Below are 26,743 nucleotides of genomic sequence, written 5' to 3'. Positions count from 1 at the left end.
TTTTTAAAAGAAGATTTTTTAAGTTTTTTCTTAACACATATATTTAAAAACAATGACACCCCTGGGGCAGGACCAGTTTTGACCCCAGGGCTTTTATTTGAACAATATTTGAAGACACTCGCTAGAATATGTTTCATGCTAAATATCTTAACTCTAGCTATTCAGGTTTTTTCCATGAAGATTTTTAAGTTTTTGCTATACACATATAAGGAAAATCAATTTCCCCCCTGCGGGGCCAATTTTGACCCCAGGGCTTTTATTTGAACAAACTTGGTAGACATCCATTAGAACATGTTTCATGCTAAATATCTTAGCTCTAGCTCTTTGGTTTCTTTAAAAGAAGATTTTTAAAGTTTTTACTATATACATATAGGGAAAATTAATGACCCCCTGGGGCGGGGCCAATTTTGACCCCAGGGCTTTTATTTGAACAAACTTGGTAGACATTCACTAGAAGATGTTTCATGCCAAATATCTAAGCTCTAGCTCTTTGGGTTTTTTAGAAGAAGACATTTTAAGTTTTTTCTTTTGGTTGCCATGGCAACCAGAGTTCTGCATGGAATTAAATTCTTTGAACAATTTTCAAAGGTGACCACCAAAGGAACATTCCTGTGAAGTTTGGATGAAATTGGCTTAGTGGTTTATGAGGAGATATCATTTTAAGTAAAAATTTACAGATGCTGGCAGGACGGACACCGGACGAAAAGTGATCACAAAAGCTCACCCTGTCACAAAGTGACAGGTGAGCTAAAAAGTTCAGAAGTTATAATATTTCTTAGAGAAAATTCCAAGTTCAAAGGGAGATAAATCTGAAATACTGCTTCAAGAGTTAAGACCCTTGTCACATAAGATCTGGTTGATGATAAGGAATATATATTTGAAGTTTGAGGTAGATACCTTTTAAACTAAATAAGTTATAGTAATAAAAAATAACATTTTTCAAGTAAAAAAATCAAAGTTAATGCCTAATGGGGAGATAATTCTTGCAATATTGGTGCTGGAGTTATGAACCTTGTCACATAAGATGTGGTTAATGATAAAGAACATATATTTGAAGTATGAAGTTGATCCCTTAAGAAACAAGAGGGTCATGATGGCCGTGAACTCGCTCACCTGTATATAGGCCACTGGGCCAAGGCCAATTTTACACCAGGGGCTTTTATTTGAACAAACTTGGTAGACACCCATTAGAAGATGTTTTATGATAGATATCTAAGCTCCAGCTCTTTGGGGTTTGTAAAAAAAGATTTTTTTAAGCTTTTACTAAATACATAAAGAGAAAAACAATGACCCCCCTGGGAGGTGCCAGTTTTGACCCTAGGGCTTTTATTTTGATAAACTTGGTAGACACTCACTGCTTAGTATCTTTGGGTTTTTTGTAAGAAGTTTTTACTATACACAATTATGGAAATCAATGACCCCTGGGGCGGGGCCATTTTTAACCCCCAGGGCCCTTATTTGAAGAAACTTGGTAGACACCCATTAGTAGATGGTTCATGTTGAATATCTTAGCTATAGCTCTTTGGGGTCTTTAAAAGAAGACTTTTTAATGATAAAGGGAAAAACAATGACCCCCTGGGGCGGGACCAATTTTTACTCCAGGGCTTTTATTTGAACAAACTTGGTAGACACCCACTAGAAGATGTTTCATGCTTCATATCTAAGCTCTAGCTATTTGGTTTTTTTTTTAAAAGAAGATCTTAATGGGGGGGGGGGCTTTTGTCCTACATGTAAATTTCATGGGGGACTTTTGTCCACCTTGTCATTTTTGGATGCGGGGGCTTTTGTATGTATCCCCTGAATTCCGAAACTTCTAAATTCTGAATTCCGAATGACTTTCCAGTACAATTTGGGTTATATTAATTCAAATATACTTCCAAAATCCGGAAATTAAAAAAGGTGTGAAGGAATATTATAAATGAGATTGTAAAACCTTCAAATTTGTCAGTATCTTCCAATTAGCAGAAACCATTTATCTTGACACCTATCACAATCTGTCAAGCATGCCAAACACTTGATTAAAGTGTGAAAAATCAAAAATGAGAAGTATATTGTGATTAAAACAAGAGGGCCATGATGGCCCTGAGGTCGCTCACCTGTATATAGGCCCCCCAACCCCCCCCCCCCCCCCAACGTTGCAGGGCCTATTTAACCCAAGGGCTTTTATTTGCACAAACTTGGTAGACACCCATAAGAAGATGTTTCATGCTAAACATCTAAGCTCTAGCTCATTGGGCTTTTTAAAAGAAATTTTTTTTTAAGTTTTTACTATACAAATATAGTTAAAAACAATGACACCCCTGGGGCCGGGCCAGTTTTGACCCCAGGGCTTTTATTTGAACAAACTTTGTAGACACTTACTAGAAGATGTTTCATGCTTAATATCTAAACTCTAGCTATTTGGGTTTTTTCAGGGTTTTTGCTATACACATATAAAGAAAATCAATGACCCCCGGGGCGGGGCCAATTTTGACCCCAGGTCTTTTATTTGAATAAACTTTGTAGACACTCACTAAAAGATGTTTCATGCTTAATATCTTAACTCTAGCTATTTGGGTTTTTTCAAAGAAGATTTTTTAAGTTTTTGCTATACACATATAAGGAAAATCAATGACCCCCTGGGGCGGTGCCAATTTTGACCCCAGGGCTTTTATTTGAACAAACTTGGTAGACACCTATTAGAACATGTTTGATGCTAAATATCTTAGCCATAGCTCTTTTGAGTTCTTTAAAAGAAGATTTTGTAAGTTTTTACTATATGCATATAGGGAAAATCAATGACCCCCTGGGGAGGGGCCAATTTTGACCCCAGGGCTTTTATTTGAACAAACTTGGTAGACACTTATTAGAACATGTTTCATGCTAAATATCTTAGCTCTAACTCTTTTGGTTCTTTAAAAGAAGATTTTTTAAGTTTTTACTATATGCATATAGGGAAAATCAATGACCCCCCTGGGCGGGGCCAATTTTGACCCTAGGGCTTTTATTTGAACAAACTTGGTAGACACCCATTAGAACATGTTTCATGCTAAATATCTTAGCTCTAGCTCTTTGGGTTCTTTAACAGAAGATTTTTTAAGTTTTTACTATATGCATATAGGGAAAATCAATGACCCCCCTGGGCGGGGCCAATTTTGACCCCAGGGCATTTATTTGAACAAACTTGGTAGACACTCACTAGAAGATGTTTCATGCCAAATATCTAAGCTCTAGCTCTTATGGTTTTTTACAAGAAGATATTTAAAGTTTTTTCTTTCGGTTGCCATGGCAACCAGAGTTCTGCATGGAATTAAATTCTTTGAACAATTTTTAAAGGTGACCACCAAAGGAACATTCCTGTGAAGTTTGGATGAAATTGGCTTAGTGGTTTATGAGGAGATGTCATTTAAAGTAAAAGTTTACGGACGGACGGACGGACGGCCGGACGGACGACGGACGGACGCCGGACGAAAAGCGATCACAAAAGCTCACCCTGTCACTTTGTGACAGGTGAGCTAACAAAAAATACAGTTTATTAATAGCTGGTACAACATGAAATTATTCTTCTGTATCAACAAATTCAGTTATAGATTATAATGAAATTAATATTCAATGTTGTTATAACCTTTTAAAAGTCCTATAATTTTGCCATTTTATGAATTTAATAAGCTTCCATTATTTTTCATCATGTCTTAACCAATTCATCAGATGTTCAATGTTAACCTAATGTTTCCACTTGTTCAGATAATTCCAAACTTCTGAATTCCGGACACTTCCAAATTCCAAACTTTTTGGCTAATCCCACAGGTGTTCCGTTATCAGAAGTTACACTGCACATCATAATCAAAACAAATAACAAACTAGTTATAATATTCTTAATAAATCTTCACACAAAACCATTTAACCAATTCACAAACATTTAATATGCATGTACACTAAGTGTAAAACAATATCAAGACTTCATATGTATGGAAACATCACCAACACTTACACAGACACTTGGTGTAAAACTACAAACCTAAGTAAAAATCACCAACATAACATTTATACATACACTTTGTGTGAAAAAAAGACAAGCTTTCATTATTTGAGAAAAATGTCATTATTGCAACGATAATACACATGTAGTATGTTACTAAAGCAATAAACCTACTAGTATGAACAACTTTTAAACAAATGAATTGTGCAAAAAACGGTTATTGTTATGTCCCATTGCCTGGAAATGAATAATGGTAACTAAAAAGTGTTAATTTTTTTTATTAAACACTAGTAAAATATATATTTTATTACATTTCTGGATAGACTTATGTCCTTTGGTCTAAAAGTGGATATATTGATCACTTACAAGTATTCAAAAGCAAAACCTCAAAGAGTACAAAAAACTTGACTGAAATTTTTAAGTGAAATCCATGACAGAGTTATGTCCCTTACATAGTTAAAATGATACTTGACAGATCTGTCTACCCAGTTTAGACACTGTCTTCATGTTCATATGTAAAGCAGGTTAAACAATAAATGTTTTACAAAGTTAAACTTCTTGCACCAATAACAACTAAACAACATGTATATATTAATTTAAAAGAGCATTGATCAGATTATAGTTGTCTGGCTTATCTACACTACAAATACACATTTGTATATCAACATAAGAAATGTTAGTCTGTATAGTTGTTTGCCTGGTCTGCACTACTATGTCTCCCTTCCCTGCTTTTATATGTCATGAATGGGGGAATTTTTCTTTCATCTCCAACACACCACGTCTCTCCATGGCTTAAACTTATAAACTGTTTCGGATCCAGTTTCTTCTTTTTCATTTCCTCCTCAACCTTCTGTGGTGGTTCAACAAAGAACTGAAATCAACAACTTATGAAATAATCAAGGAAGTTAAGTTAGGTATCACATACTGTATATGAAACAAAATAAAATAAGTGAATTCATGAGTTAAGTGAATTGCATTCATTTATCATATGCACTTTTATGGCCATAAAAACAATATTTGATGTAAGGTAATTAACAATTAAACACCTATTTCAAAACTAAACTTTGTTCATAACACCAGAAATATGACTATGAATTTCATGATGGTGAATATCTCTGTCAAGTAATTCCGAACTTCATTAATGAGTGACAAAATTACGTTCAGACAAAGAGACCACCTTACCTACAATATCAAGCTCATGGTGTGGGAGTATCTGTAGATATAATGACATAATTCACTGTAAATAAATTAGATATATATATATTTAACATGAAGTTAGAGACTTTTAAGTGATAATGTATAGTAAATATCTGGCAATAACGCAATGAAAATATATCAAATGATATTAATGCAATGTAAATTTCCAATAATAATGCAATGTAAATATCGGTGATAATGCAATGCAAATATCCAGTGATATTAATGCAATGTAAATATCCAGTGAAAGTAATGCAATTTTAATATCCCGTGATATTAATGCAATCTAAATATCTGGTGATAATGCAATGCAAATATCCAGTGATATTAATGCTATGAAAACATCCAGTGATATTAATTAATGCAATGTAAATATCTGGTGATAATGCAATGCATATATCCAGTGATATTAATGCAATGCAAAAATCCAGTTACATTAAAGCAATGTTAATATCTGGTGATGATGCCATGCAAATATCCAGTGATATTAATGCAATGTAATTACCCAGTGTAAATGCAATGCAAATATCCAGTGATATTAATGCAATCTAAATATTTGGTGATAATGCAATGCAAATATCCAGTGATATTAATGCAATGTAATTACCCAGTGTAAATGCAATGCAAATATCCAGTGATATTAATGCAATCTAAATATTTGGTGATAATGCAATGCAAATATACAGTGATATTAATGCAATGTAATTACCCAGTGTAAATGCAATGCAAATATCCAGTGTTAATGCAATGTAAATATCCAGTGATATTAATGCAATATAAATATCTGGTGATAATGCAATGGAAATATCCAGTGATATAAATGCATGCAAATATCCAGTGATTTTAATGTAGTGTAAATATCTGGCGATAATGTAATGCAAATATCCAGTGATATTAATGCAATGTAAACATCCAGTAATATTAATGCAAAGTAAATATCCAGTGATATTAATGCAATGCAAATATCAAGTGATATTAATGCAATGTAAATATCCAGTGTTAATGCAATGTAAATATCCAGTGTTAATGCAATGTAAATATCTGTTTTTAATGCAATGCAAATATCTGTTGTTAATGCAATGTAAATATCTGATGATAATGCAATGTAAATATCTGATGATAATGCAATGTAAATATCTAGTGTTAATGCAATGTAAATATCTAGTGTTAATGCAATCAGGGCCTTTTTACCCTTCTGTACTGTAGCCGGTATTCGGCTACTTCCCCAAGCCAACTTACTACCTTTTTTCCCCAAAAAACAGTCTAAAATTCCCCTTCTTGCAAAGATTTTCCCTTTCAGAGAAATGTTACATCGGAGAAAAAAACTTGTTAACAAACTTTCTTGTTTAAAAATAGATCATTGTTTTTGTCCAATGAAAGCTAATTATTCAATTACCCACTAGAGGGATACCTCAAATCAAGAACCCTCACATGTCATACGTAAATTTTCTATAATTAGGAAATATGAGTTAATGTATTCTTAGGCAAATAAAAAGTGGCAATAAATTGATCTGTAAAAAAATCCCTGTAACTTATGTTGGACAGAAAGCTCCTAAAATAAGTGTGTTTGGGGGAAAATATGCAAATATATTATGATATTTCCCCCAAATGTATGATTTAAATAAGTCTTTATTTATAGTAATAACAGTTAAACTGCCAGTGGAAAATGTGATTTTTTTTCCCCAAAAGTATTAAAACCACACATTTTTTCCCCACAAAAAGGGCTTGGGCGCCTTCCCCAAAACTAGTGAAAAGGCCCTGGCAATGTAAATATCTGTTGTTAATGCAATGTAAATATCTGATGATAATGCAATGTAAATATCTAGTGTTAATGCAATGTAAATATCAGGTGTTAATGCAACGTTAACATCCGGTGTTAATGCAATGTAATCATCCGGTGTTAATGCAAATATCCACGAGTGCATGACAAAATTTAAAACCCTATATACCTCATTTGTTAGCTCAAATGTCCCCCAGTGCATTCCAATAGATTGTTTTGAGTTTACATCTAAGTGAATTTCCACAGCTTCTGTCGGATCTACATGTTGGAATTCAGTTATATGTCTGAAACATTTTTTTCATCAAATAACTATAACATTAACGAATAAATACCCATTCATGATGTATGTTTTTGCTAGAGGACATGCTATTATTTTTTTTTCTCAAACATATGAATGAAACATAATCCTTTATTCGAATATACAAATGCAAGCAAATTTATGATTATTTTACCAGTCATTTTATCCTTCTGTAAATAAACTGACGGCTAAGTTGACATTCTAATAATGTCTTTAATCATAAATCTGCAAGTTAAATGTACAATGTAGAATAAAGGGTTAAGCATTTAGTTGTTAAATACATCCTGTCCAGTATGCCAACATTTTTTCTGTTTTCTACAAGCTGTTTGATATAACATTTTAATTTATATAAGATGATCCCAATCAGTAAAACAAAGGTGGTGGGTACAGCAGCAACTGCTATACTTCACAAAATTTTACTTTGACAAGATGCATTTAACATAAACAGAAAATCTTTTCATCAGTACCTCACAAGCTGAAGTTTTAAATGTCCCCCAATGCATTCCTATAGAACATTTAGATTTAATATCTTGATGTATATTTACAGCTTCTGCTGGATCAACATGTTGGAATTCTAAAATCCATCTGTAAAACATGATAATGATTAAAATTCATCTTTAACAAGAGTACTGCTAGGCGGAGCATTATATGCCCGAAAGTGTTTTTTTTTTTTTTGTCCCCCGCCTTTTCGAAGAAAAAAGGGGGATATAGAAATAAGCTCCGTCCGTCTGTCCGTCCGTCTGTCCGTCCGTCACACTTTCGTGTCCGGTCCATAACTTTGTCATTTATGAAAGGAATTTGAAATAACTTGGCACAAATTTTTATTATAATAAGACGATGTGTCATGCGCAACAACCAGACCCCTACCTCCAGGGTCAAGGTCACACTTGCTCATTCAAGGTCAAAAATTGCCTATTTGAGGGATATGTCGTGTCCGGTCCATAACTTTCTTATCTATGAAGGAATTTTGTAAATACTTGCCATAATTGTTCACAATAATCAGACGATGTGTCATGCACAAAAACCAGTCACCTACCTTCAAGGTCAAGGTCACACTTGGAGGTCAAATATTAACATAGTCTGTTACAGGGTATATTTTGTGTCCGGTCCATAACTTTCTTATCTATGAAGGGATTTTGTGAAAATTCTTGCCATAATAGACGATGTGTCATGCGGAAAAAGCAGTCACCTACCTTCAAGGTCAAGGTCACACTTAGAGGTCAAATATTAACATATTCTGTTACAGGGTATATTTCGTGTCCGGTCCATAACTTTCTTATCTATGAAGGGTTTTTGTAAATACTTGCCATAATTGTTCATAATAATCAGACGATGTGTCATGCGCAAAAACCAGTTGCCTACCTTCAACGTCAAGGTCACACTTGGAGGTCAAATATTAACATAGTCTGTTACAGGGTATATTTCGTGTCCGGTCCATAACTTTGTCATTTATCAAAGGAATTTGAGATAACTTGGCACAAATGTTTGTTATAATAAGACGATGTGTCATGCGCAACAACCAGACCCGTACCTTCAGGGTCAAGGTCGTACTTGTTCATTCAAGGTCAACATTGTCTATTTGAGGGTATATGTCGTGTCCAGTCCATAACTTTCTTATCTATGAAGGACTTTTGTAAATACTTGCCATAATTTGTTAACAATAATCAGATGATGTGTCATGCGCAAAAAACCGGTCACCTACCTCCAAGGTCAAGGTCACACTTGGAGGTCAAATACTTACATAGTCTGTTACAGGGTATATTTTGTGTCAGGTCTATAATTTTTCATAGTTCAAGGGATTTTGAAATAACTTGGCACAAATAGTCACAATAATAAGACGTTATGTCATGCAAAACACCTTCTCCCCTACCTCCAAGGTCAAGTTCACACTTAGAGGTCAAAGCTTAACATGATAGATTTTTAAATTCCGTGTTTCATTTTATTTTTTTAACAAATTTATTGTTACATTTGCAGATCTAGCATTGATCATAATTTTGGACTGAATGTCCTGAGGTCCATACCTCAATCTTTTGAAATAGCACAATTTTATGCTTCATATAAAACTCCCGGGGCGGGGGACGTTGGTAACTCTGTTACAAATTCTTGTATTAGTAAGGATGAAGCATTTGTAAGACATGGGAATTAAATAAAGTATTAACTCCTTCAAATAGCAATCCTTTATGAAGTTTGAACACTGTGGGCTAAATGTAACTTAAGTTATGCTCCGGAAACTCTTTCCAGTTTTAAAGTAATAGTGACCTTGAACTTTGACATTTTGATCCCAAAATCAATAGGGGTGTTCTACCCAATATGGAAAATCATTCAATTAAGTTTGAACACTGTGGGCCAAATGGAACTTTAGTTACGTTCTGGAAACTGTTTTCAGTATTTAGGTTATAGTGACCTTGACCTTTGACCTTGTGACCCCAAAATCAATATGAGTCTTCTACCCAATATGGACAATCATCCTATGAAGTTTGAATATTGAGGGCCAAATGGAACTTAAGTTATGCTCCAGAAATTGTTTTCAGTTTTAAAGTAATAGTGACCTTGACCTTTGACCTTGTGACCCCAAAATTGATAGGGGTCCTCTACCCAATATGGACAATCTTCCTATGAAGTTTGAACACTGTGGGCCACATGGAACTTAAGTTATGCCCTGGAAACTGTTTTCAGTTTTAAGGTAATTGTAACCTTGACCTTTGACATTGTGACCCCAAAATCAATAGGGGTCTTCTACCCAATATGGACAATCATCCTAAGAAGTTGAAACACTGTGGGCCAAATAGAACTTGAGTTATGCTCCGGAAACTGTTTTCAGTTTTAAGGTAAAGTGATCTTGACCTTTGACCTTGTGACCCCAAAATCAATAGGGGTCTTCTACCTAATATTGACAATTATCCTACGAAGTTTGAACACTGTGGCCAAATAGAACTTAAGTTATGTTTCGGAAACTGTTTTCAGTTTTACGGTAATAGTGACCTTGACCTTTGACCTTGTGACCCCAAAATCAATAGGTGTCTTCTACCCAATATGGACAATCATCCTATAAAGTTTGAATACTGTTGGCCAAATGGAACTTAAGTTCTGCTCCGGAAACCAAATTGCTAAGGGACGGACGGATGGACAGACGGGCGCCAGGGTGTATAACATAATATGCTATAAATTCTTTCAGGCATATAAAAAGAAAAAAAAATACAGATTAAAAACTCTTTGAATTATATATTTGTTCTTTGGTGACCTAAAAAAATACCAGTCTTTAATTATATTTCAAAATTTACATTCATACACTCATAAGTTCATGCTAAAATGTGAATAAATTAATGTTTGATATGATATCCTGAGACAATCAGATGTATTATTGATTATACCTTGGTTCATATGCTCCTATTGGTAATACTGCCAGATCAAAACCGCCATATTTCTTACCAATTGCCTTAAACAATTCTTCATAATAACCTGTGTCACCAGCAAAATAGTAAGATTTAGTCGGCCCTTTTACAACCCATCCACACCAAAGAACCTAAAAATATAAAATGTTTACATGCAAAATTGTACTGATTGCATATTTTAATTGTATATTTTTGTACTTTAAAAACCTCTGGCTTTTGAAAAAAAAAACCCAAGTGAGCCTTTATCAATCAACTACATGAATGAACAAAGAGTTAATGATTGCCCTAGATTGCTATGTTGTTTATCTAGGATTTTTTACCATAAGGGTTCAGTGGGGGTTCAGCGATTTTCTTCTTTACTAAAGGGATTAAAAGTCAAAATTTTGTGTGATTTGCCCTAAAAAAACATACTGTAAGTTATAAACTTTAATGTATTTTATGCAATTTTAAAACTGAATAGCCATATCCCAGGGATGAACCTAGTCCCCCTCACCCACCCCTTCTTGATACATGTATGTCACTCACCTGAACACTGTAATTGTGCACTGCACACCTACTCAATGAGATCTATCTACCTACAAAGTTTCATGTTGATACTACTTATACAGTCGAACTTCGTTCGTTGAACTCGGAGGGCCTGTGCAAATTTGTTCGAGAGATCGGTAGTTCGAGCCAACCGAGGTTGAACTAATATTACGTTGATCAAATGCCTAAAGGTTTTCCTAGCTTACATCGTTTGAATGATAAATGCGTCAATATAATCATTTGTTAGTATATCTGTTCGTCGAATTTTCATACTCAGAATTATTATCCCAGTGTTTAAATTAAGTATTAACGGTACGCTGTGTTTATCTATATTCAGGCATATTGTAATTGGTTGAGTTCGATTGGGCAATCACACCAAACTTGTTGAACAATGTATAAAATATATTTATATATTTATATGTTTATAATGGGATGAATTTAATTTTAAAAAATAAATTAATGAAATATTTATTAAAAACATTTACAGCATCATCTATTTGTAGTCATTTACTAAAATAAACACACATACAAGTATCATTCTATAAATAGATAACACTGTTACGATTCACTTTACATGAACCACGGTTGTAATTAAAGCCGTCCGGGTAACGTCATTCTTTATTGGCATGCATATTTCACTTATTTCACAAGTTATTTTCTTTTTATCGTTACCATAAACGGCAAATCAACAATATTATCATACAAATAAATCGGTTACAACACCTCTTTTTTGTATCAATTAACCTTAATTACCTTTGTCACGATCACGAGGTGTTAAAAACATGTGTCGCTGACTGTCATTTATTTAGGACATACCGACTTGTCTTTTTGTGTTCGACCGGAAAGGTGTGATTTTCACTATATTTCTGCCGAAGGGACCAGAGATCAGGTTCGAGAGTTCGAGCGATCGGTGTTCGAGCGATCCGAGGTAGAACAATATATATAATATAGGAATTTTGCCGGGACTGGGCGATGAGTTCGAGCGAAGGGAGGTATTCGAGCGATCCGAGTTCGAGCGAACGAAGTTTAACTGTAGTTTTAGAGTTATGTCCCAGACAAAGTTCAAAGTGTAAAATAAACAAAGGGGAATAAATCAAAAATTAGGCAAGGCAGAGTTACAGTTCTTGTGCACTGCACACCTACTCAATGAGATCTATCTACCTACAAAGTTTCAAGTTGATACCTGTTATACATTTAGAGTTATGTCCCTGACAAAGTTCAAAGTGTAAAAATAAACATAGGGGGATATTTGAAAAATTAGGCAAGGCAGAGTTACGGTTCTTGTACACTGCACACCTTCCAAATGAGATCTATCTACCTACAAAGTTTCATGTTGATACCTCTTATACTTTTAGAGTTATGTCCCGGACAAAGTTCAAAGTGTAAAAATAAACAAAGGGGAATAATTCAAAAATTAGGCAAGGCAGAGTTACGGTTCTTGTGCACTGCACATCTAATCAATGAGATCTATCTACCTACAAAGTTTCATGTTGATACCTCTTGTTGTTTCAAAGTTATGTCCCAGACAAGAAAAGCGGATGGACGGACGGAAAGACGGACGGACGGACAAGGCGGCGACTATATGCTCCCCCAAAATTTTTCGGGGAGCATAAAAATGATACTTAAACATGATTGGTACATGAAAATACACAAGCACAACACTGACACAATGCCTACTGAGCTATCAAGGCACATGGTAACATGATGTTTTAAGTTGTTTTTTATTTATGAGGCTTCAATATGCCTTACCTATTAATTATACTGTTATTATTAAACAACGGCTCAAGTTACCATCCTAGGACAGAACCTTAAAGAAACAAGATATGTTTGTAAAACATGTATGCCCCCTATCAGCAGCCAATTAGTCATGTGATAAGGTTATTATTAGGGATGTCATTCGGAGTCCGGATATCCGAACGTTCGGATAACGATTCGGTGTGCGGAGCCGATTTTCTGATCCGGATGTTCGTATAAAATATTTTAAAATATTGAGAAAATGTGATAAATACATGCGTTGAGATAATCGTAGACATGGTGTTGACACCATATTGTATATTGTACCTTAATTTGACAATACACATCATAATCTCTGCAGACCACAAAAAATCAATAATTACTATAATAATTACGAGTCAATTATGACACATGTTGTTAATCAAATTTAAGTTTTGTAAGATTCAACATGGATATTCTAATTATAAGTCCCGTGCGACTGTCATCGGCAACGATGTTACATTTTTTATATTTAATTAGGTTATTATTTTTATATATATTTCGGCTTACCGACCCGTCGACTCCTTATTTTGAGACAATGAAAAATCTGCAGAAATAAAATAAGCAAATAAAGAAATGCACTTACGAATTATATGTTAATTATCACAGCTTTTATTAAAATTGATACGAAAATTATCCGACAAAATAACTTTCTCCTTTAGTATTAATCAAACATGTGCATTTTTTTTAAACATTTTTTTTTTCACATTTCTTTTTTCACTTATGAACACTTAAAATGTGTGTAATTCATGTAAGTTTCGGCACTTTCTTTGAAGATTCGAATCAAACAGCCAGGGCTACATGATGGTAAACATCAAAGATTGGCAGATTCTTTTGAAAAGCCGGCTACACGTGTGTTAAAGGTCATCGTGTGTAAATTGTATGCGTGTTATCGAACAATGGAAACATTATATTTAATTTTTACGGGTATTATTTTGTTTTCACAAATGTGAGCGAATTTTATTGCGTATTATAGCGCTAATTGAGAAATCGGCGGCGAATTTCGTTTTCATTTCATTTGAAATTGTAAGTACCACATGCACGAAATTTATTGATAACAACTAGTCGTATTCTATATAGAAGAAATAAAATCAATAACGGAAAATTTTTGATATGTATCATTCAATTAAAAAGGAAGAAAAACGAAATACTACACTTTCAAAAAGGTCGCGAAAAAATGGTTACGTCATATCAGACATCTAAGAATATAACAACGATCCGAACATCCGGATGTATCCGGATGTTTGATTCGGATATCCGGATGGCTGTTTCGGCTCCAGATGACATCCCTAGTTATTATGCATGACTTCTGACCCAGTGATCAAACAATTAATAAGGGTTATCAAGTATCTACTGGCCATGACCTTAACCATTGACCCCTCGACCCAAAACTCAATAGGGGTCATCTGCTGGTCACGACCAATCATCATACAAAGTTTGAAGTTCCTAGGCCTAAGCGTTTTTAGTTTATTGATCAGAAACCGTTTTTAACATACCAGGTCAATGTGACCTTGACCTTTGACCCCAAAATCAATAGGGGTCATCTGCTGCTCATGACCAATCAACATGCCAAGTTTGAAGTTCCTAGGCCGAAAGGTTCTTTAGTTATTGATCAGAAACCGTTTTTACTTACAATGTCAATGTGACCTTGACCTTTAACTCTTGATCCCAAAATCAATAGGGGTAATCTGCTGGTCATGACAAATCACCATACCAAGTTTGAAGTTCCTAGGCCTAAGCGTTCTTTAGTTATTGATCGGAAACTGTTTTTACTTACAAGGTCAATGTGACCTTGACCTTTGACCCCTTGACCCAAAACTCAATAGGGGTCATCTGCTGGTCAGGACCAATCATCATACAAAGTTTGAAGTTCCTAGGCCTAAGCGTTTTTAGTTAATTGATCGGAAAATGTTTTACTTACAAGGTCAATGTGACCTTGACCTTTGACCCCTTGACCCCAAAATCAATAGGTCATCTGCTGGTCATGACCAATCACCATACCAAGTTTGAAGTTCCTAGGCCTAAGGGTTCTTAAGTTATTGATTGGAAAGCATTTTTACCTACAAGGTCAATGTGACCTTGCCCTTTGACCCCTTAACCCCAATATCAATAGGGGTCATCTGCTGGTCATGACCAATCACCATACCAAGTTTGAAGTTCCTAGGCCTTAAAGTTCTTTAGTTATTGATCTGAAACCGTTTTTACCTAAGAGGTCAATTTGACATTGACCTTTGACCCCTTGACCCCAAAATCAATAGGGGTCATTTACTGATCATGACCAATCACCATATCAAGTTTGAAGTCCCTAGGCCTAAGGGTTCTTTAGTTATTGATCGGAAACCGTTTTTACCTACAAGGTCAATGTGACCTTGACCTTTGACCCCTTAACCCCAAAATCAATAGGGGTCATCCACTGGTCATAACCAATCACAGTACCAAGTTTGAAGTTCCTAGGCCTAAGGGTTCTTTTGTTATTGATCAGAAACCGTTTTTACCCAAGAGGTCAATGTGACCTTGAACTTTGACCCCTTGACCCCAAAATCAATAGGGGTCATCTACTGATCATGACCAATCACCATACCAAGTTTGAAGTTACTAGGCCTTAAAGTTCTTTTAATTATTGATCGGAAACAGTTTTTGCTTACAAGGTCAATGTGACCTTGACCTTTGACCCCTTAACCCAAAAATCAATAGGGGTCATCTACTGATCATGACCAATCACCATACCAAGTTTGAAGTTCCTAGGCCTTAAAGTTCTTTAGTTATTGATCGGAAACCGTTTTTGCTTACAAGGTCAATGTGACCTTGACCTTTGACCCCTTGACCCCAAAATCAATAGGGGTCATCTACTGATCATGACCAATCACCATACCAAGTTTGAAGTTCCTAGGCCTTAAAGTTCTTTAGTTATTGATCGGAAACCGTTTTTGCTTACAAGGTCAATGTGACCTTGACCTTTGACCCCTTGACCCCAAAATCAATTGGGGTCATCTACTGATCATGACCAATCACCATACCAAGTTTGAAGTTCCTAGGCCTTAAGGTTCTTTAGTTATTGATCGGAAACCGTTTTTGCTTACAAGGTCAATGTGACCTTGACCTTTGACCCCTTGATCCCAAAATCAATAGGGGTCATCTACTGGTCATGACCAATCACCATACCAAGTTTAAAGTTCCTAGGCCTAAGGATTCTTTAGTTATCACTCGGAAACCATTTGGTCTACGGACCGACGGACCGACAAGTGCAAAGCAATATACCCCCTTTTCTTCGAAATGGGGGCATAACTAGGGACCAATACATCAATAATCCATTCAATCTTATACATGTTTAAGAAATTATAAATTACCAACCTTATAATCATCTACAGGGGGAAGACGGGCACACCAATGCTGTGTTGGAGTACAAACAAATTTAAATGTCTGTCCATTCAAACTGATGTTTTTGTCCTCCCCTTCCCACCAATCTAGCTCTGTTACATCACTTTCATTTATCCCATTTTTTACAATCCAATCCTTTTGATTCTTTGCAACAAACCATTTCACAGGAGATTTTCTATATGTTTCATCTTCTCTGGCTGATTTTCCAATGGCTTTTACAGATGCTTCTTCTAAATGATCATAGTGGTTATGGCTTATAATAACAGCATCAATCTTTACAATGCCAAGAAGTTCTTCAATTGTGCATGGAGCTTTTCTGTATCTCTTGTATGCAGTTACGCTGTTTGGACCACAATAGTCCAGGAATACAGGATCAGATAATATACAGACTTTATCAAACTGAACAAGAACTGTAGCATGTCCAATCCAGGTCACTTGAATTCTGTCGTCAGGTGGCATCTTGAGTTTTGCTGTATAAAGTTTGTGCACTTCTAAAACACTGTCAAGCTCCTGTGAAAAAAATATAAATAAAGAAACAATGAAGTTTAAAATAACAAGAGCCAATATGTAACATATGGTAAATCCCCTCACCATAAAGAATTTATAAGTTTTACTTTGGTATATTTTACTTAGTGAGAGGAAATCCTTATAAACCCCTGCTAAGTACAGTTTTCATGTGGAAAAAGAATAAGGCAATGAAGAAAAGGTTAGAATAACTAGTAACATATGTGATTTATTTATTTTGTTTATTTTATTATTAAGTTTGAAGAAAATTACTAAAGAGTTTGCTAAGGATTTTTCCTTTTCAAGTATATATCTGATAAAGTAGAATAACTCTAAAAAAAGGCAAGGTAGAGTTATTGTTCTTGCATCTTGCACTTCCTACCGATTTGCTGCCAGTTAAATCCCTCAATGTTGTTAGGAGTTATGCTTCAGACAAAGTTGATTTTCAAATAAATCTGATAAAGGGGAGTAACAATTAAAATAGGCAAGGTAGAGGTATTATTGTATTTTTATTCTAAACTTTCTCCTGATGGGCTCTGTCAGTATATTGGGTTTGAAGAAAATTGCTCAAGTATTTTTGGAATTATGCCCTGGACAAACATTTTGAAGTAAATCTGATAAAGAGTAATAACTCTAAAAGTAGGCAAGATAAAGTTATTGTTCTTGTACTTTGCACTTCTTACAAAGGTGCTTTGTCAGTGTTTAAAGTAGTAAATAAAAAAAGTAAAATACTGTATGAAAAAAAAATCTCTCAAGTACTTTTGGAGATGGATGCAGGCATGCACCGATGAAGATTAACAACAGCACAATATGTGGTGTTAATGCCTGTCTGTTAAGGGCAACATCTATCACTAACAAACTTTATTTAATAGATACTCAAAGTTTAAACTCCTAAAAATATTACTTTTAAGATAATGTCAAGAAGTATTGCATGTTTCACTTTGATACCCTTCATAGCTTTAAAATTGTTCGATATTTAATAGACAATTTTGAAAAAAGAAAAGGGGCAGTATTAAGCAAGTATTCCAAGTTTTGTTTTCATACCTTTAAAATGTTTGAGTAAATTGTCCAAGATTCTTTAAATCAATAAAAATTATTTAGATATTAGTCAATAAATGAAAGTCCTATACAAAATTATGATGAAATGGTGCCAGGAGAGGACAAAAATCCATATATTACTTGTATTCCCCCAAACCCAAAAAGTCATCAATTTTCAGAGCTTGTTATCTGCCAGTCTATGGAAGTATTGATGGCAACAATAAGTACATGACTTATAAAATCTGCTTACCTCACCATCTGGTATACAACTGTTATTCTTTTCCAAAAATTTCCATTTCCCTAGATCTAACAGATTGGGTCTACTAAATTTTTTCCAAGGACAGCAAACAAACCGTTCAGATCGAAACCAAGGTTTTTCTATTTTCGATCTAAGTTGCTCAATATCAATATCAACACAATTATTGTCAGCTCTGGGGTCAAATTTGCTTGCCATAATCAATCCTGTAAATATATAAAATGCTCAACAATTAACAAAGATCATAAATAATGGCATTGAACCTATGTAGCAAAAACAAAAATTACATATACAAATTAAACAAGAGGGCCATGATGGCCCTTATATCACTCACCTGGTTATTGAGGCTATGAACTAATATTGTTAGCAATGAATGAAAGGCAGATATAATGCCATAAACTTAAACTGATATAAGAATCAGGCCTCAACACTAACTTTTTAGCAGGTGGTAGGCCGGACCACTAGATTTGAAAGTTAGGTGGTCCTTCCAGAAGTCAGGTGGTCAGTTATCATTATTATATCATTTTACTGCAAATGTAGAAAAAAATGTTTAAACTTTATGACAAAGATGTATTATTAACCTTTAAAGAAAACAGATATTTTTAGATATATATTTTTCACCTAATCAGAAAAGGGCGAGCAAGTCAGTAGGTATTTTATCGTAGAGTTATTTGTTTTTTATCTCAGTCAAAAATACACAACAGAGCTCTTATTTATGTTAACTTTTATATTAAAGTGATTTCTCCCTCAATTCAAGTTAGGGAATAGTGAAGCCATTTGTGTCTGTTATTTTCTTACTGTTATTCAAATATTCATTGCTAATATGTGGTACGTCTTACAAGTTACATTAATCATGATAATAACATAGCATCTTTTATAGATTAACATTTTTAATGGAACTAATAAATTATCTTATTCTTGTCTTTGAAAACAAGCAAATATCTAAATTATTAAAATAATGACAACATTTTATTTACTATAACTTATCTTATTTTTCTCACAGATTTATAATACAGAATTTTACCTCCCTGTTGCTTGTTGGTTGATATATCTATTTTGTAGATGATATTAAACTCCATTTCGCAAAATGAAGTCCATTTCGCATTCTATTACAACCCTCCTCTAAAGTGTTCAGTGCAAGGTTCAGCAAAATTAGTCCTAACAAACTCAAAAACTTGACTTATCTTGCTCTAGGCAATAACAATATTTCTGTGAAATAGTTGAAAAATCAGACTTCAAATAAGGAAGTCATGGGCCGGACACAATTTTGCTGCAACGTCATGCTGTGACCTTTACCTTCAAAATAGTGACCCAAATGTTGCCTGCGACACGTTGTCTCAATATGGTGATCTTTTCTGTGAAATAGTTGTTAAATCCAACTTCAAATTATAAACGAAGTTATGGGCCGGAAATGATTTTGCTGCAAGGTCATGCTGTGACCAGCATGACATCATGCGGCCTTAAACGCACATCTGCGTCCAACAGTCAAATTTGCGCGGGCACATCTTTCACATCCAGGTCGGATGACGTAAGCAGGTCAACAATGGCCACTTACATACGCTTCAGATAATAAAAAAACACCTTTTTTTCTAAAAATAATTATCATTTAAAATACTTCCATATTAACCGTAACCATGTTTGCATATAAAAAAGTCATTTATTTAATACAGATGCTTAACTGATAAATGGATAAAAATGATAAAGGGGCGGAAAACTACTAAGACCAGTAGCGATTATAATAAAAACATGCTTGTAACTTCTGATCACTTAGTCAGAGACATATTATCTGATATAATATATGTTTTTAACGTCTCTGCTTAGTCTTGTCAAAGAGACACCGAGATAATTTTGGACGGGCGCTACGGTTTGACAGTAAGAAAAAAAGTCTGTAAAATGGGTTGAACCGTTCACGCCGAATTAATAAGGCTACCGATCACTGTACCTTACTTGGGAGACTATAAGCTAAAGATACTTCAGCGAACAGATTTTATAGTACTATATAGATCTACTATTTTAACTTTTCTTGCGATAACCAGGATGTAGACATGTATTTAATGTACTGTTGAATCTATAACAACATGTAGTCCAATATATTAGACGTTACAGGCTTGTTATAGTTTTTGTCGGTCAAGCCTGCATGACAGAAGCAAAAATATCTCAAAGCGACGTCATGTCATAGTATATAAACGGGTACACGCTGAACCCCACGCTGAAGACCTTAAGCTAGTATCTGTGTACTGTACCAGCTGTACTGTATCATGAATTACGAATCCGGGTCAGCTCGGCCCTAAAACGTACTCGGCCCCCGAGTCAGCTCGGCCCTATTCCAACTTGGCACGGGTCAATTCGGCCCACTTTTTAATTATATATATTTAGGTTTGTGTTATCACTACTTATTGTTATTATTGTAATTATTTATTAAACACGGATTGACAGTTTCAGAACTAGTAGCAGACAGGCTTTTCTTATCAGTAGAATTGCGAGTAAAGATAACCGATTGCGTATCTCACTGTATTTCTGACTCGTGATAGGTTTAACCGTAAATTTAAATACCTTCAGTGTCAAACAAGGTGTTGAAATATATACTAAAAGGAAGCTTAGATCACCAGCTTTAAATTTGTGTAACAAATTTTAAAATCGGACATTTAATCGCCCCAAACTAGCTATTTAAACACAGCTAAATTTGCATTCGGGAAATTAAGGAAAACAACTCTTGCTTTTTCACTCAATATACCTCGGTTATTTACGTAGTTCGACAGAGAGAGTTTATAAATATAAGACAAATAAATAACAATTTTTTTAAACTATACTTTATTTCGGCAGAAGTACAATGTATAATTATATAATAATAAGATATTTCTTATTATTCATTTACCTTAACAACATGCAAAGCAAAGTTAATACGTTATATATATTTTTGTAAAGTGGGCCGAGTTGACCCGTGCCGAGTTGGTATAGGGCTGAGTTGACTCTTTTCCATGAATTACAGAGACATTAGGCCATCCTTAAAAAAATTTTTGTTTGCAGTAACCCGACCCAGAACTTTCAAGGTTGGTAGGTAGGTAGGTAGATTTTTCTTTTTTTATTGAACTGTACTCCCAAATAAACATGGAATTTCAAAATGCTGGACAATATATGCTTTGATAATCTGGTAGAACAATTAGACTAATAAATTGATAACTGAATTCTCATTTAATAAGATGAAAAAAAATTTTGAATAGGGGCAAATTGTGAGTCGGTCGCGTTACTGCAAACAAACAATTTTTTAAGGATGGCCTTAATTTCCCTGTGAATATCTATTGTACAGACCTGATTTTGAAACCACAATTACGCGCAAAATTTTGATAAACGTCTTAGCATTAAATATGTCCAGCTTTCCTTTTCAAATCATACGGGATTTCCATTTACGAAACAGAAAGTAGAATTTTGTGTGCTAATCGTAAGAACAACACTTTTGTGAGGGAACAAACATATTTTTACGATTCGCCACAACAATTTTCGCAACAGATGTAATTCTTGTGTCTCATCAGTTGACACTGTTTGCACTTTGCTTTTCAAGCTCCGGCTAAATATCCATTCTTTACTTTGTCATGTTACCCTTTTGCAATTTTTGTGTTGCGTAGATATATATAAATTTCTGGGTTGGTTGAAGTGATACACCCCTACAGTAATGCACTTAGTATCTCCACTTTGAAGTAAACTGAGGGGGCGTTGATTCAAACCCCAGAAGGGACAACTTTTTTTTCTTTCTTTTTTTTTACCATTTTTTATTAATCTCTCAGATCCCTACAGTAATGGAGGAAAAAAAGTGTTTCAATTTAATTATATAATTATTGTAGGTATTTATTTACTAAATAATGCCATATTTAATAGCAAATATATGATACCTGATATTTTCAAAGTTTAATAAAATAAAAACTACATGGTAAAAGTATTTTATATTTTGCAAGACCAACCAATTTACATTTAAGAAAATTTAGGCAAACTTTGAAAACCGCCCCTCATTGTGGAAAAGTTTAGGGATATTTTGAATAAGGCTTGTTACATAGGGAAATGGTCAAATAAGTGTTAAAAGTGGATGGGATAGGGTTACATTTTTATACATATTAAAAACATTTCGTTTAAAAACAATCATTTTGCTTGTTTAATTTGTTACCTAAATTGCATTATTTGTTTCTTAACAATGAGCTATAGGAAAACATTTTTCATAATGATGATATTATAAATTATTTAGAGTTTCCTCATTTCTGAAAAAAAGCCCTTCTAATGGCAAAGTTTTAGTTCAGAAAAATGTCCATTACTCATAAACCACACGATAAATTCTGTTTAAATGTTGCATACAGGTGACATTTAAGGCATATAACTGTCCTATGTTGTTAATTTTACAGTTCCTTATAGTGTCCATTAGGGGTGTTTTACCTTAAGATTGGTGGTTATAATGAATCAATTTATATGAAAAATGATATCTGATGTGTCATGGAGATACATTTTCTTTAACGCAGATCTACATTGTACGTCAACTAAAGGTGTTTTACATGTACATCAGACCTATGTGATATGATTCAAATGATATTTTGTCCAATGAAATAGTTCCATTTTTAAAATTATATTCTACATTCAGAGACACCATTGACTGATGACACCATTACATAGTTGACATAAAAATTACTTTCTCCCCCTTACTAAATGATCTTTATAAGTTAGAAGCTTGATAAAGAGACTGGGTCATGGAATTTAACCCTGATAAATATGAAGTACTTATAGAATCTCTCACGAGACACATCTTGAAATTTTCTCTATTCCTTACCACAGATATATAAACAATATTAAATATTTAGCTCCATGTCCTTACATAATACAACATAAAACACTATATTCTTCAAAATATATTGGGTATAATTAACTGGTCCCTGCATACATAGATATATAATTTATATTTAGCTCCATGCTGCATATAGATAATGTAACACCCAAACAACTTCCTCCGTTTTATCAAAAGAAACATAAAAGCATCAAATTAAGGAGGCTGCATAGACATCTTACAAGATCGCAAGTAGAATAATGTTCTATATTAATTTGGTACGACAGAAACACTTTTCTAATAAAATAGAAAGTGTACAGAGAACTGTGGCAAGATATGTCAATAACAATTATGATTTCACTGGTAGTGTCATCAATACATGTATGTTACAGAAACTATATAGCGAATATCACCAGTCATGTCATTAACTGGTTAATTTTATCACCACAAAGTGGTTATATTTTATCTCTATGAAATTTCAACGGAGTACAATGTATATATTAGCCAAAGATATGAATTTTGAGCCAAAAGTAGGTCACTACATGTACGGCGTCCAATGAGAACCTACATTGTAAATGTACACTAACCTGGGACAATATAGCTAAAGATACTTTGACAGCGAACAGGTTTTATAGTACTGCTAGACCTGTCGCAACGTCAAAATAAAAGCGACATATAAGGTTATGGAAGCCAGAACTAGGGACAATAATTATGGAAACGTTGAAACACTGAAAAGGGCTATCATAGGCCACCAAGGGCATGCCTTCTAAGCCGTCGCTCTCTTTGTTAGGGGCTCTCACACCTTAGCACACTTTCCTCGTTACCCCTGCCTACTTTGTGAAACCACTCTCCTCAACTTTAGTCAAGACATAGGTAGGTGGTCTCCAGTCATAAACGAAGCAGATAGTGTTCCTGGGTACGGGAAGTTTAGAATTGTCTACCCGCCAATTACAAGCCGCATATCTTCTGCCATGCCCTTTGCCGTCTCTGTATTTTCTCTGTATCAATCCGTTCGTTTTGCATCCCTTCCTAGCTCATACTGCCACCCATCCCTCATTATTTAGCTATGTACAAGGAGTGATTATGAGTAATTTATAGTTTTTAACAAAAGCAACTTTTATAAATATTACGTTTAATGACGAGTTAACATGTAATTTGAAATTGTGATGTTACTCGGCTGTACGTAAGTCAAATTATTCCAGTCAAGGAAATGAATATGTACATCATACCAAGTATACTTAGACTTTACAGCCCCCGACATTGAGGTTAGAAAGTTATGTTCAAGCCCTTTTTGTACGTACACTTGATGATTATATATGTTAAATTCTGTAAAATTGCATTTTAAAACATGTATATTATTTTAATATAAGCATATTAAAATAATTAGACTGTTCTTTGACCTCAATAAACTCAAAAATGTTTATTGTAGAATATAAAATCGTCATCATTATCACCATCATCATCATCATCATCAAGATATATTTTAGTCTGGATTACCTGCCCTTTTCTCTCCGTTCAAAAGAGTACGACTTTATAGTACGACGGGAACCAGGCTAGATATATTTATGCTATTTTACCTAAGTGTGCGAATCGTTACTGTGTCGAATAATTATTGTGGCGAATTGTTACGCCCCTTATTTTAATTTCCGCTTTCGGTTTGACATTAGCAACTATGAGTAAGAAAATAGGAATTCTTGCAGAGTTTAATTACGAGGACTTAGAGCTATGGTATCCATATTATCGTTTAAAAGAAGAGGGTCACGAGACATTTACTATTGGGCCGGAAAAGAATAAAACGTATAACTCAAAACACGGTTATCCATGTAAAGCCGAGTTTGGAATTGATGAAATATCTGTTGATGGTTTAGATGCATTGATCATTCCTGGTGGGTTCTCACCGGACTACCTAAGGCGAGACAAACGCATTCTTGCTTTAGTTAAGGCGATGGATGACGCTGGCAAAGTGCTGGCTTCAATTTGTCACGGTGCATGGGTTCTGATCTCAGCCAAGGTGATCAAAGGAAGAAACGTAACATGTTTTATAGCTATTAAAGATGACGTCGAGAATGCAGGGGCAAATTACACCGATGTTTCTGTAGTTGTCGACAAGAACATGGTTACTTCCAGATTACCAAAAGACTTACCAGACTTTTGTAAAGCCATTATCTCAAAGCTTCGATGAATGATTGACGAAGTAGTTTCACAGTCACGTCATTTATGAACACAATTTCGGAAACTGGAGGGCAATTATCGTGTTGGTATCCATTAATAGGACTTTAAATATTTTTCTGGTGCAAAAATGACGTTTTTTAGAAATACATTTTTCTAATCAAAGAAGGAAAATACAAAATTGACAGATGAAAGAAGTTTAATCATAAACAATTGCTTTTGCACTATACAGTTATGAACAAGTTAAAACAAAAACATTTGTCACGAAGATTTCTGCAGCCAAGTTCCAATAATTTGATTTTGTAAATTATCGTACTGTATCTTTATATAATGTGTGAGGTCATTTGTTTATAATTATGCTTGATTATGTAGCAATGTTAATGGATATTGAATAAGAAACAAAATTTTAAAGATGTGTTTTGTTTTTTATTGGTTTGTAATTTAACTCTGTACTGTTTATTTATTTTACATTTTTTGAACTGTCTAGAATTTGGCCAAGTTTTTTTATGGTCTACATTGTATCAATAAGTACCGGGGCCAATAGTTATATAGGATCATTTTAGATATACTGCAGTATGCCTTCGAAGCCTTAACTTTAATTTCCCCCAAAATATGTAAAAAAGCACTGAAAGTACTGGAGTGTCGATTGTGTTGTGAAATATATAACCTTTCACAGCCTGAGTCTGTTTATTGATTACGCCATTTATTTTCGTTGCAGATAATGTACAGTTTGATATTTATTCAAATATTTTAGTTCTATTAGACCTATCTCTAAAAAGAAGAAAAACAGATCTAGATGACATTAATCATAGGTTTTTACAGCAAAAGTGTGCCTTATGAAAGATATTGGCACACTTATTAAAATATTGGCCCAAAGTTAATGCCGGTTAAGTATACCGGTATTTTCTTAATGAACACTTGCCCTGTATCATAACCTTTTTATTGCATTTGCAGCAATGCTGCCCTGTATTTTAATCTTATCAAAATTTGAGACTTGGGCAGCCCTTATACTCCATATGGAATCACCTGGGCGGCCCATGTACTCAATATGGGCCCCATATGGGCAGTCCTTGTACTAAATATGGGTTTCAAATGGGCAGCCCAGATACTTCCATTATGGGTAGATTTTGAATTCCGGGATAGATCTATTTTCAAGTACTTCAATTATAAGTTTGCTGGACGTTAAGTTGCAACTGTCATAATTCTTGTACTTGCATTAAATATTCAAGTGATGTTTTAACTGGAACAGACAGATTATGGCACAAAGCCTTTATTATCCTGCAAGAAAACAACACACAATGTATATGCTTTAACAATGTTAACTTTATTTAGTAATCTCAATTATGGTAAGAGTGTATCATATATATACAGATTCTCAAAGACACAACTGCAAACCTACTCCCATGTCTTTTTAAATTTCTACATAATTCATAGGAAAGTATTATACATTTATTGTAATTCATTACAAATTTCTATCTACCAATTACTTTCATTTTCAAATGAAATAGTATCTATGTTTTATATGATATTTAAATTTTCAGATATCTTTGTATTGGACAAATGAAATAGATCTACATGAATAAATATAAAAAGTTGTTCATTACAACCATATATTACACTTTGGTATGATAGTGCTGAAGAAAAATATATTATACAGCTTGTGAAATGTAACAA

General features: G+C 34.2%; 2 protein-coding genes across 3 annotated transcripts; one reads left to right on the top strand and one right to left on the bottom strand.

Annotated features, from left to right (window-relative positions):
* Window positions 1-3,839: 3,839 nt before the first annotated feature.
* Window positions 3,840-21,562, bottom strand: LOC132750401 (N-acyl-phosphatidylethanolamine-hydrolyzing phospholipase D-like). Of its 2 annotated transcripts, none has more exons than XM_060740367.1 (6): window positions 21,409-21,562; window positions 18,094-18,305; window positions 16,275-16,811; window positions 10,605-10,756; window positions 7,701-7,818; window positions 3,840-4,829 (listed from the first exon to the last, which is right to left on the bottom strand). In XM_060740367.1, exons 2-6 carry the CDS (start codon window positions 18,295-18,297, stop codon window positions 4,635-4,637), a joined length of 1,206 nt encoding a protein of 401 aa, XP_060596350.1. In that variant the 5' UTR covers window positions 18,298-18,305; window positions 21,409-21,562; the 3' UTR covers window positions 3,840-4,634. The 2 variants fall into 2 exon arrangements, with proteins under 2 accessions (XP_060596350.1, XP_060596351.1); XM_060740368.1 differs by lacking the exon at window positions 7,701-7,818 and adding an exon at window positions 7,105-7,219 and having other exon boundaries at window positions 21,409-21,561.
* A 2,963-nt stretch (window positions 21,563-24,525) lies between these two features.
* LOC132750400 (putative cysteine protease YraA) lies at window positions 24,526-25,480 on the top strand. Its single transcript, XM_060740366.1, has one exon. The coding sequence runs from the start codon at window positions 24,573-24,575 to the stop codon at window positions 25,080-25,082; it is 510 nt and encodes a 169-aa protein (XP_060596349.1). The 5' UTR covers window positions 24,526-24,572; the 3' UTR covers window positions 25,083-25,480.
* The last annotated feature ends 1,263 nt before the right edge of the window (window positions 25,481-26,743 follow it).

Source organism: Ruditapes philippinarum, unplaced genomic scaffold, assembly GCF_026571515.1.
Source record: "Ruditapes philippinarum isolate M1 unplaced genomic scaffold, ASM2657151v2 ctg400_1_1_1_1, whole genome shotgun sequence".
Taxonomy (NCBI): Eukaryota; Metazoa; Mollusca; class Bivalvia; order Venerida; family Veneridae; genus Ruditapes; species Ruditapes philippinarum.
Note: the sequence above shows the minus strand (reverse complement) of the source record. Positions and strands in the feature narration are given on the sequence as shown.